Raw genomic sequence first — 12,634 nt, 5'->3', positions numbered from 1 at the left:
GCGGTCAGGCGGTGGGGAAGGTGGTTGAGCAGTTAGGGGCCTTAGGGGCGGCAAAATCGGCCGGGCCAAGGAGGGCAGGGGCGCCATGGCGGTGGAGCTCCACGTCGCAGGAAGGGGAGGGGGAAAAGGCGACCACCGCGGATACCGATCTCAAAGTGGATGATTCCGCGTTTTGTTTAGTTCAGCATGGGAATGGAATGAGCGACAACGTTAACAAATAACCCTCACACGGGAGCGGTATCGTGTTTCCACGCGTCCATATTGGATGTCGCCATTGAGGAGCCGCTTGAAACAAACAAAAAGCAAAGCAAAATGGATAATGATGGATTCAGATTACGTTGCAGAAGCTTCAACCAGATGCGTCGATAAATCTAAGACCCCTTGGGAACGTGGAGAAGTTGTTTTATTTTTTCTGTGCAATTCTTGTATGATTTTTTAGAAATTTCTACGTTCCAACTCCCTCCCAGGCTCCCAGCCTAGCGCTACCCGCTCCCTTGTGTCCGTGTATTCCGACTCACGAGAAAAATCAAAGCACATTGTCAGGACAACATCAACCAAACAAAATGCTTGTATCCCTCGCTACTTGACACTGGTTTTGGTTGCATCGCCGTGGCCGTTGCCAATCCTGAACCAAACAACACCATATGTGGACAGGAAAACAAAGACGAAAAAGGCCATAGGTTTAACATGACTAGGAGAGGAAGACGACGAGTAGAACCCACCTCATCGGATAAGTATGTTTTTAATAAATCTAATAAATAAATAGTAGTACATGAAGGAAAAGATAATTACTTGATGACTCGTGACATTCCGTGAACATGAAACCTGGAAAAAAACGAAATTAATATGAGATAATAATATTTTTTTTGCGATCATATATGAGATAATAATCTTTCAAAACTCCATGAAATCCAGGATGTTCAGAGAAAAAACATATTTTAAAACATGTTGTAGATGTGGTATTTACATGCATATATATTATTTTACAATAGGTATTTTGGCTTCCTTACGAACAATGGCATTCCCTGGGAACAACAAAGAAAAATCATTTTATAAGTTCGCGTCAGGTTAACATCAATATATTTTGCCAATATATGGGTTTGTTTGGGATCTACCTAACTAAAATTTAGCTAGCTAAAATTTTAAGTAAATCTTTAGCCAGTTAAACTTTAGTTGGGGTGGTTGAATTCTCTAGCTAATAGACTCAGCTAAAATTTAGCTGGGTTTAAACAGTTAAACTCAATTAAATTTTAGGTGGATCGTTTGGATCTCTACCAACTAAATTTAGCCCGCTAAAATTTAACCCGCTAAAATTTAGCCGGTGGATCCAAATATGCCCTACCTTACGTAGGCACGCAAATGTACTGCTAAATACAAACACAGGCCGTTGTGGACAGCAGAAGCGAACGCGTGTGCAGGTTTCCAGTGTCTTCAGCCTAACATGCCACACTCACGAACGATGGGAAAGCTACAGGGACAGCGAGGGATCGGCCACTGGTATATACGGTATCGCGAAGGGAGGACTCTGCAGGTGGCACGCACGAGTGGTCAGCGATCGACGATCGAGCTCGAGAATGATGGATCTATCCGTCTCACTCGCCCTGGTTATGGCAGCCGTGGCGAGCTCAGAGCGTGCTCGTGGTCGTTGGCGCACGACAGCATTGCTCTCTGCCTCTGTGGAAAATGTGGCGCACGCGACAAAGCGTCTTTTGGCAACCTGATCTGATATGGGGGTGGGTGGAATCTGCGCTCACAGTCACAGCCGGCAGGCGCCGTCCCCGGACAGCGCCGAAAGGGTATCCACGCGGGCGGCGCCGCGGCGTTTTGGCGCGGCTCGCTACGGCGCACAGTGACAGGTCACAGGACTTCCTCGCATTGGAACACTTGGCGGCGGCAGCGGGATGCGCGGCCAGCTGGCCTTTACCGCCCGTCAGGATCTCCGGTTCAGTCCGTAGGTGCAGAGAGCCAGAGACCACAGTCTGTAGCCGGAGAACTTCGCTGACTTTGATGCTACAGGATTTCTGCACCGTGCACGCATATGCATAACGCATTGGTTCAAGCCTTCGGTACACCGTTGACCCGTCCACCGTTAACAGGATAGGGTTAGCGCACAGGACAGGAGCAGGACACAGGAATATGCTTCCTCCCGTGACAAATATCCTGCGAAGCAAACGCCAACACGTCATGGGTCGGGTTGCAGCCAGCCCAGCAGTACCACGTCGGGCTCAGCACGAAGTTCCAAAGGCTCAGCATTCTACTGAAGCCCAAAGGTCTCACAGCCCACTAGGCCGACCCGGCATCGCGCAATGGCCAGCCCTCAGCCGCATGCGAAAAGAGGAAACGCGATCGGCCCACTAGACCGACCCGGGCCGAGCGGCGGCGGCGCTCCACTCCAGTACTCCACGCGCACGCCACCTTCCAACCCAGGCAAACAGGCGCAGAGGCGCACGCGAAACGGCAGAAGCATTCTCTCGTATCCAGTTCTCCACGCAGCCCAGGCTACTAGTCCGCATCCGCAATTCCCCAACCCCGCAAGGAAGCGACGCCCTCTCACACCAGCGCGACCGGACCACACCGCCCGTCTGACGCGACCCAGCCGTCCAGAAGCGTCGTCGCCGCCGCCGCCCGTCCTTCCCCCCCGCTCGCGCCGTCGGACGCTCCCCCTAGGGTTCCGCAGGGCCGGGATCGCCGGAGATGGACTGGAGCGCGGTGACGGCGGAGGACCTGGTGGACGCGCTGCGGGAGGTGGACTGGTCCACGCCGCCGCGGCCTGTCCCGGAGTTCTTCTCCCGCTTCACCGTCCCACGCTCCTACTCCAAGTGGACCAGCCGCCTCAAGTGCAACCTCTACTAGTACGATCCGCCTCCTCCCTCCCTCCCCTCCCCTGACTCCTCACCGTATTGGTGCCCAATTGCCTATTATACCTTTTTCCTTTCCTTGCCTCGTGTTAATCCACGATTTGCCCAGGACTCGCGTACTGTATTGAATTTGAATAGTGGCCCATGTTTTGGCCGCTTCCACTTGGATTTGTGGGCATCTTGAGTGAATTCTGCTGGATCAGGCGTTTTTTCCCCCCGGAAAAGAGTAGATTAGTGTGTATGCACGCTCGAGTTTGTACTCCTTTTGGTAGCTCCAGACTGCAGGACATGTTGCTTGTACGGTTAATGCAGATAAATCGGGTGCAGATATCCCTGAGTGAACTGGCGAATTCCTTAGAGTGCATTTTCAGCCCTTGTTTCATTCTCATGGTTCACATACTGGCATAAGATGTCAAAGGCTATGAAAATGTATGCTGCTCATAGGTGTAAGCATTATATATTTTATAGTCCCAGCAAGTCAGGTCGTGATTAAAGGAGTTACACAGGAGGACACTGTCTGGCTGTGGGTTAGCCTTTTTGAAAATTTTGATTGATGAATTGGTAGTTTCATGATACAGATCATCAGAGTGAGTAGTCCTCTGCGGGCTCAGCTTGTTTACTTGCTTACATATGCTATATTAGGATATGTTGGAATAAGCTTAGTTCTTCCAGATTTTTACATATGTTAAGTGGCTTACTCTTAGGGGGGAAAATGTGTGTATGTGCATATAAATTATGCACACCAGTGTCAGTCTTAGAGCTTTAACTTTGTGTAGGTCACGTAAAGCATGATACACAAGACTTTTTTTTTTATTACTCTAGATCTAGATGCATCCAGCTTAGAGAGATGTATAGTGCACTAGCCAACTTGTTAGAAGGGCAAGTAGTTTCCATTACTTTGTGTCTAGAATTAATTTCTTAATTTTGATTTGCAGCTACAGGACAAACTATTTCATCTTGATCATGTTCATCCTTGGTAAGGAAAATGATATATAAGCTTTCTTTTCCTCGTATTTATAGTTTGATATTGGCATGCTATAATGGGTTTATGCAGGGATGGGCTTCCTTTGGAAGCCAGTTGCTATCCTGGCTGCTTTTATGACTGGACTTAGCATCGCATTTCTCAATGATAGGTAAACAAATACCAGCTAAAACCATTTCTGTGATTGTGCCCTAATTCACTTCTCTTTGTAGTTTTTCAATTGTTCAGTTATTACACAGGTTCAGACCTCTCTTTACCCTGAACTAACAAAGAATCAAAGATATTGTGACGTTCATTCTTCTTTTAATAAAAAGCATTCTTCTTTAAACTGAAGTAGCAGATAGCTAGTAGTTTTTCATCTTTGGATTAATGAAAAGCTGTTCAGCTACAGTTTGGTGTTAACCCTGTCTAGCAAATTATATAATAAACTATACTTTGGGAATTCTATTCGGTTCATCATTACTTTGTATGTACAAGTTAATGTGACATTGACAATTTGCAGTTTTCTAGTTCAATGATCTAGTTTATTTTTTGGGTTATGCTTTAAGCCATAGGTCCAGGTGTGTAGGAAGTTGAGAGCCATGATACTGTTTGATTCATAGAAACCAATACTGCACACATGATTTCATATTTGATCATGGCAGACCGCAGACTAAACCCCAAATTATACAATCTATCTGTGGATATATTGCATGATGCCCTTAAACCTGATTGTTTGCATCCTTCTGTGCATCTTTGCATTCAGTGGCCAATATGTCTTTTCTAAAAGTTTACTGACCTAAAGGGAGTATCATGTAAGTTTAATTCGTGTGCTGCAGTTTGTTCCATCAGAATATTATGCTCCTTGATACATAAAGTGCTTTAGATTTTATATAGTTTTTTTCAAAAGGACGGCAAAAGCTTTGCCATTGTTTTATTCGAAGAGATTGGGCCATGTTTTAAGGGAAAAACTGGGCCCGAAAAGCTTTTTAGATTTTATATAGTGATAGAATTTTTGTTTCGAGAACACAGGAACATCTCTAAATAACACTGTAATTTCCTTCTAACAGTCCTCATTCCTTTATTCAGTCAATCAGTCCTAAGCTACCAAAAGACCAGATACGATGGAAGTACTTTTCATAACTTGTCTTTCTCGGAACAATTGAAATATTGGGAGTAATAAAGATAAACAATTGCATTCCCTACTCTTGAGTTCTCATTGGAAGATTTAACTGCCCATTACTGAGATTGTAAATATGAACAGATGAATAGTATATCACGTATTCGCACTGTACCTGCAGCAGTTATGATTTCCCTTGAGTTTTATCTGTGATGCATGGTTCTCAAATTTTGTGCCAAGAAATCATCTGTTCTTTTCTAGTATATGATTATTATAAACTAATTATCGTGTTTGGTATTTCAGTTTTGCAGTCACTTTCAATGAGAAAGTCACAAGGACCGTAAGACAATTTTCACCACATTTAGCTGCAAAGATGAGGCCACCGATAACGTGGGTATCTTAGTTTCCGATGTTTCTTTTTTCTTTATATTTTATTGTTGGTAACTACAAAGTGATGCTAATATCATTTTTATTCAGTCCTGTTCTTCGTGGTCGACCAAGCTCGAAGAGGTCAATTCATATTTGTGGGCGACCTCGCTGGGTGTTTGTCCTGTTCTTTTCTGCAGGTGTGCAAACACTGGACCTGGACTTCATAAAATTCTATATCTCACCATAGTCTTCAAAACTGACACCACCTGTTTCCTTGGTTGCAGTTAGCTGTATACTCTGGTTGACCTCATGCAGTCTTCTCACAGTCCTCTGGGCACTTCTCATTGCTCTATTTGGTATGACCAGTGTATGGTTTTGAAATTTTGTGTATCGCGAACAATGCCCTTATGGTATTTTCTGTTGTCCACAGCAACTCTGCTCCATGCAAGCTTCAGAACACCAAATCTGAAAGCACGTCTGAATACATTCAGAGAGGAGTTCCGTGCTGTTTGGCGGAATTATAGTGAGCTTTAAGGTCTCCCTTTGTTTCTCTCATGTAAGTACCTCTCTGGCTTCTAGGTCCTCAGTTTATCAATACCTGTATTTCCTGCATCATTTGTTTCCATGGCATGCCATTTCAGTAGGTTAATGTGGCCTGCGTATTCCCTAGATGTAGATCCTCCACTTCCATAGCTTGTTGATTTAATGTATCTTTCATCACACCACAGGTTCATGTGGTAAGGAAAGGTGTCTCCTGCTGAAACGTCCATGCTGTTTGTGAGTTGTGCTAGGAGATCTAGTTGAAGGTGAAACGCCATTGGACATTACTACATGGATTACTTGCTCTTTCGGGAGGTGGGATTTTGGTTGGGTTGACTCCGAATGCGATGCTATGCCTTGCACACGATCCCTCAAGAACAATAATTTTTCTTTCAGATTTCTCCCTAACCGAGCATTGGAGAGAGGACAGCATGTAAAGGATGTAAAAATGTACCAGTTCTCGATCAAAACGTATGTTGTTTGTTGAAATTATTACTAATCCGTATTGCATTCTCTTTTTGATTATTTATTTGGTGACTATAATTTTGCTTGAGCATTTGTGTCGAGTATGTTGAGTTACAGCGACTAGCGAGTAGATACTTTCTATCGCTCCATTCGATCACTTTTGAGAAAATTGATATTTTTTAAAGACCCTGGGAAGGCTAGGGCCAAGTAAATGTGATTCCTGTTCAGGGGGATGAAATTCTGCCCTTGGAAGAGCACGAGATAATAGGATGGCAAACCGAGGAGTCTGAAGATGAAAATGAAAACACCATATCTAATAGGAGAAAAACTATAATGCCTATAGAGTTAAAAGGGGGTCAACCTGCTTTAGCAAACGTAACTCTGAAGGAGATAAACCTATGGTTTGCCCAAAGATTCAATCTTAGAGATAGAGGCATGATTAAAAAAAACAAAAAACATCATAATGATAGGTATCATATGGAACTGTAGAGGATGGTCCAAGAAGGGCTTTTGATCACTTCCCTCATATCTAATTTGGTATTGACACACTGACTTTATAGCCTTAAAGGTATGCAAGAGACCATGAAAAGGAGATGAACTAATATTTTTTTTAGAAAACTTGATCCATATAAAAACTTCTTATGGCACTAGAGTCCTTCTAATGGTAAATCTAGAGGTATGCTGAAATGTTTGATCCGGAGAATTGTAAAGCCAGGGAGTTTATTATTATTGCAAATGTTTATGGAAAAAAGTAGAATAAAAAATGGCCCCTGGCCAATGTCATAAAACTCAGTTCTTCACTGAACTTTCTAACTGCTGTTTGAAAGTGAATTATCCTCTAATTATTGGTGGTGATTTCAACATTCTGAGATTTGGTAATGAGAAGAACGAAAAGTTAAACACTCATAAATTTTTGATATGTTCAGTCGGATCATAAATACCCATGAGCTCAAAGAAATGAAATTAGTGGGTACGAAGTTTACTTGGAGTAATAACATACATGACCCTATTTTGGAAAAATTAGACAGTTCTAATCTCTGGATCCTAGGAACAGGACCTTCCCCTCTGTAACCTTAAGAAAATTCCAAGATACATGTCTGACCATAAGCCTCTTATCTTCAATTCTGAGCTAAATGGCAAACAAATCTTGAAACCTTTTTGCTTTGAAAATTCGTGATTAGAGCATGCTAATTTTATCCCCAAAATCGTTAAAATCCAGGGAAAGAACATTATTGCAAGTAATGCTGCAAAAAGATGGTGCATTGAAATGAACAGAATTAAGAGTTCCTCAAAGTGTGGAGGTTAAGTATCAAAGGGCATAGCAGAAAATATGTGAACAATCTCAAAGATGAGCTAAATAATTGGAAATTTTGGAATAGGAGAGGAGCCTCCCTGCTGTGTTTCTTGCCAGGAAGTGTTTTATTCGAACTGAATTCTTAAAGTTTATGAAAGAAGAGGAGAGGCTCCATCATCTTGTGCTGCAGCTACATCAGCTTCATTCTCAGTTCTAATCAGATCCTCATTTTCCTCCAAAGCATTTGCAACGTCTAGCAATATTTTGTTTCGCTCATCCGATGATAAATTTGTTTCATAAATGTCCAAAGTTAGTATAAAATATTCAGAAAAAAAGTGGGCTAGCACTTTGTGTCTTCCAGCAGGCATTGTCTTGATAAGATACCTGCGGACGCCTTGACATTCTCTTGCAGCAACAGCCATCTCACGAGCACTAACATCTTTGGATGGTTCCCACATGCGTCCTTATGAAAGAGAGTACCAATTTTCTCTCCTTGGAGAACTCTAACGATGCTCTGAGATGCTAATCCACTTCAAGGATAAAAAGAAAGTTAAACCGCTTCGCTATTCCTCGTAGAGACAAACATATATTACAACATATAAATTTACTTGTTCTGTCAAGGTGAAAATGAACACTTATGACATGCTAACTACTCAATCCATTTTGCAATGTTTGTCCATAACACACCAAGCGTAGGGACTAAGTACTATTTCCAAGAAAAATTCAAATTTAAAAGGACCAGCTATACCATAAATAACATGATATAGCTACTTCTCTTCTTTCAACACATCTAATTAAGGCAGAGTGGAAACATAGCAATAAGATGTAAGAAGCACTTGAGTCCAATGCAGTCTACACCAAATATACTGCGAGTCACACCAACTATCAGCTATTTTACTTATTAGTTGAACGCCACATGGGAATTTTGATATATAACATGGGGAACATATAAATGAGTAACGAAGGGCAGTTATCATTCTCTTGCTAAAGAACGACAAACGCAATGCATACCTTGTAATAACAACAGGTGTGCCACTGTTTGAAGCCACGAAAGCAGCCTTCACTTTAGCTGTCATTCCTCCACTACCTATACGTGACTTATCTCCAAAAGTAATCTCATTGTGATGTTTCTTTTTGATGTAGGTATGTATTATCTTTGATTGAGGTTCACTTGGTGGACCACTGTAGAGGCCATCCACGTCACTGAGTTGAACAAGGAGATCTGCTTAGTTCTATAGCCAGAAGACTGGCTAAACTGTCATTATCCCAAAATATACCAGATGAATCCTTTAAAGACAACTGTTGATGAGCATGACATCGAAAATGCTGTTAAGAATTTAACAGACTCATGCATTGGTTAAGGTCCAGGTGCATAAGTAGCACAGAATCACATTTATCAAGCAGTGCAGCAAATGCTGTTGAAATTTTCAAAGTCATTCATGGTACAACACAAACCTCATGGCATCATTATCATTAAATATTGGGACAACTTTAAGATCTAATAGTGACTCCACAGTTTCACGGAGCCTCTCCCGGAAGTTTGGATTCTCAAAATCACTGTGTGTCACAAGAAGTTGGGAAGCGGATACATCAAGCTGTATAACGGGAAGCTCAACATTAGAAACATATGGACAAGGCACAGAACTGTCGACAAATTTCAATAGCAACTTAACAAACACACTTGGGTAAATAGCATATCGTAAAGAGCCATGAGGCCACTCTGTCCAACGGCAGCGCAAGCCTTTCCATCCAGCTCCATCTGTTGCTTTTGCAGATCAGCAAAGCTGCTATTGACAAGCTTCCTTTTCTTGAGCCTCTGCTTCCCCACACCAATAGCACCTGAGGTCACAATGATCACCTCGTATCCTAATGCATTCAGCTCCATCACCTGCATTGCCAGGAATATTTGGCTAAGAATCTTCCCAGGCTTGCACCATTTGATAGAACATTATGAAGGTTTGAATTAGAACTGCTACCTGCTCACAAAGAGCTCCTAGCCTGCCCAAGGCCAGTTGCCCATCATGCCTTGTGACAACTGCAGTGCCCAACTGAGTGCTATAAAAAAACACGATTAGAAAACACAGCAGAATATGAATAATGCAATGCAAATAGCACCAAACAAATCGCTATTTAGATCTAACAGGTCGGCCGCCGGCACCAATCGGACGATCCAATCACCTTGATGATGACGCGTTTGACGTCCTTCATGAAAGTCCGGGTCTGATCCGCGGTGGCCATGGCTGCCGCCGGCGCTTTTAGCTCGACGCCGCTCCTGGTCCTCCGTCTCCCCCCGCTGTCAACTTCGCCCTCTCTTATCCGTTTCGTGGCGTTTGGATTGTGGGAAATAGAGGGTGCATTTCCTTATCCCCAACCCTGCAACTATCCAAACAAGGGATACAATCTCCTACCCCTTTGCATGAGCACCACAATCCAAACGCCACGTCAGAGATAGAGGCATGATTTAAAAAATAATAAAAACCATCATAATAATAGTATCATTTGGAACTGTAAAGGACTGTCCAAGAAGGGCTTTTGATCACTTCCCTCATATTTAGTTTGGGATTGCCACACCGATTTTATAGCCTTAAAGGTTTGCAAGAGACCATGAAAAGGAGATACACTGATCACTTTTTTAGAAAACTTGACCCATAGCAAAACTTCTTATGGCACTGGAGTCCTTCTAATGGTAAATCTAGAGGTATGCCGAGTGGTGTCAGATCTGAAATGTTTGATCTAGAGAATTGTAAAGCTAGAGAGTTTATTATAATTGCAAATGTTTGTGGAAAAAAAGTTGAATAAAAAGTGCCCCCTGGCCAATGTCATAAAACCCAGCTCTTCACTGAACTTTCTAACTCCTGTTTGAAAGTGAAATATCCTCTAATTATTGGTGGTGATTTCAACATTCTGAGATTCAGTAATGACAAGAACATGAAGTTAAACATTAATAAATTTTTGATATGTTCAATTGGATCATAAATTCCCAGGAGCTCAAAGAATGAAATTAGTGGGCAAGAAGTTTACTTGGAGTAATAACATACATGACCCTACTTCGGAAAAACTAGACAGTTCTAATCTCTGGATCCTAGGAACATGACCTTCCCCTCTGCAACCTTAAGAAAATTCCAAGATACATGTCTGACCATAAGCCTCTTATCTTCAATTCTGAGCTAAATGGCAAACAAATCTTGAAACCATTTTGCTTAGAAAATTCGTGGCTAGCACATGCTAATTTTATCCCCAAAATCACTAAAATCTAGGGCAAGAACATTACTGCAAGTGATGCTGCAAAAAGATGGTGCATTGAAATGTATAGAATTAAGAGTTCCTCAAAGTGTGGAGGTTAAGTATCAAAGGGCATAGCAGAAAACAGAAGAACAATCTCCAAGATGAGCTAAGTAAATTGGAAATTTTGGAAGAGGAGAGGAGCCTCCATGCCATACTTCTTGCTAGGAAGTCTTTTATTCAAACTGAATTCTTAAAGTTTATGGAAGAAGGGGAGAGTTACTGGCATAGAAGAACTAATTCCACTTAGTAGCTTAAGGGGGACAACACACAATATTCCTGGAGTAGCTAATGGAAAAAAGAGGGGAAATATCATTTTCGTCTTATAATGAATATAATATCATGGAGGGTGATGAACAAATTGTTGAACATGCCACAAACTACTATAAAAATCTCTTTGGCTCAGACGACAAGCCTAATTTCTCGATGAATCAATCATATCCTAGGAGAAGATATCTAAGGAGGGGAGTGTTGAGTTGACCAAGCATTTCACTGTCAATGAGCTTAAAGTGGTAGTTTTTTTCTATAGGAATACTGCGCCTGGCCCTGACCCCCATTAAATTTTACCAACACTGTTAGCATATCATTAAAGATGATCTCATGATCTTGTTTCATGAGTTCCATGACCAAAATTTAAACTTAGGCAAATTCAATTATGGCTTGATTACTCTCCTTCCAAAGGTCAAAGAGGCAAATAACATACAATAGTACAAACCTATATGTCTGTTCAATGTCATCTATAAGATTTTCACCAAAGCGCTCATGCAAAGATTATATAAGGTTATGGGGAGAATGATTAATAGATGCCAATATGGCTTTCTAAAAGAAATAAATATCATGGATGGGATTATGGCTCTTCATGAGATTTTACATGACACGAGAATTAGGAAGAAAAAAAAGGATGGTTTGTTGCTGAAATTAGACTTTGAGAAAGCTTGTTACTTCATGAGAATGTCATCTATAAGACTTTGAGAAATTAGTACAAGATAAACTAGGACTTATGTTTGAGTGCATTAGACAAATAGGTTTTAATGAAAGATGATGTAAATGGATACAACTTGTCATATGGAGACTCTTAAAGCCAAAGTGATTAATACTAATGACACATATTTCACCAAAAAAAAATCGACAACTGAATCCAAAAATTGAGACTCTAGAACTCTACCAAACTTATCGTGAGGGCTTGGCCTTTGGTCATGTATTTGGAGAAAATTACATGTCGTGGTTTGGTATGTTCTGTCTTTTTAGTTAATATATTATTTTGGGTTTTGCCATGCCTCCCTGTACCGTTTGGGATTAGGGGCATTGGTAATATTAGCCTGCATGTTATTGCCATCATAAACTTTGCACTCGTTACTTTTATAATTCTGTTGCCCTAATAATGAAATTTTGGTTTCCCGTTTTGGAAAAAAAGGGCCCCCTCCATTTGGTATCAAATTATAGTTCATTTTAGCTTTGTCATATATTTTTTTCTAACTTTGATCAAGTTTTCGGGAAAATATATTATCTATAATTTTTTAAGTAAATGCAATACCAAGATACCTTCAATGGAAAATTCAAATTTAAATAAAAATAATTTGAAATTGCATATGTTGGCATGTTTTCAATACTTGGTCAAAATTGGATAAGTTTGATTTCTTAATAATGATCCATAAAGCTTTGCTTCGGTGCAGCTAATATAGTACACAGAAAGGGGTGCTAGGAAGCACACTGCTTGGTCTAACTCGATCTACATAAACAAGATA

At 41.3% G+C, this 12,634-nt stretch overlaps 1 protein-coding gene and 1 pseudogene across 1 annotated transcript; one reads left to right on the top strand and one right to left on the bottom strand.

Moving 5' to 3' along the window:
• Positions 1-2,455: 2,455 nt before the first annotated feature.
• Positions 2,456-6,349, top strand: LOC136534327 (PRA1 family protein A1-like). Its single transcript, XM_066526783.1, has 8 exons — positions 2,456-2,852; positions 3,794-3,834; positions 3,913-3,991; positions 5,243-5,329; positions 5,417-5,505; positions 5,593-5,664; positions 5,739-5,864; positions 6,037-6,349. The coding sequence occupies exons 1-7, from the start codon at positions 2,695-2,697 to the stop codon at positions 5,840-5,842; spliced, it is 630 nt and encodes a 209-aa protein (XP_066382880.1). The 5' UTR covers positions 2,456-2,694; the 3' UTR covers positions 5,843-5,864; positions 6,037-6,349.
• A 1,141-nt stretch (positions 6,350-7,490) lies between these two features.
• LOC136534329 (delta-1-pyrroline-5-carboxylate synthase 1-like) lies at positions 7,491-10,052 on the bottom strand (annotated as a pseudogene).
• Between the last annotated feature and the right edge of the window lie 2,582 nt (positions 10,053-12,634).

Source organism: Miscanthus floridulus, unplaced genomic scaffold (assembly GCF_019320115.1).
Source record: "Miscanthus floridulus cultivar M001 unplaced genomic scaffold, ASM1932011v1 os_1812, whole genome shotgun sequence".
NCBI classification, from domain to species: domain Eukaryota; kingdom Viridiplantae; phylum Streptophyta; class Magnoliopsida; order Poales; family Poaceae; genus Miscanthus; species Miscanthus floridulus.
Note: the sequence above shows the minus strand (reverse complement) of the source record. Positions and strands in the feature narration are given on the sequence as shown.

What these genes read in the sequence shown, in the direction of transcription:
- LOC136534327 (XM_066526783.1), top strand. Translation starts at nt 2,695, where the DNA reads ATGGACTGGAGCGCGGTGACGGCGGAGGACCTGGTGGACGCGCTGCGG. An exon ending in CTCAAGTGCAACCTCTACTA is followed by an intron (nt 2,853 to 3,793) that starts GTACGATCCGCC and finishes TTTGATTTGCAG; the next exon opens with CTACAGGACAAACTATTTCA. An exon ending in ACTTCTCATTGCTCTATTTG is followed by an intron (nt 5,665 to 5,738) that starts GTATGACCAGTG and finishes TGTTGTCCACAG; the next exon opens with CAACTCTGCTCCATGCAAGC.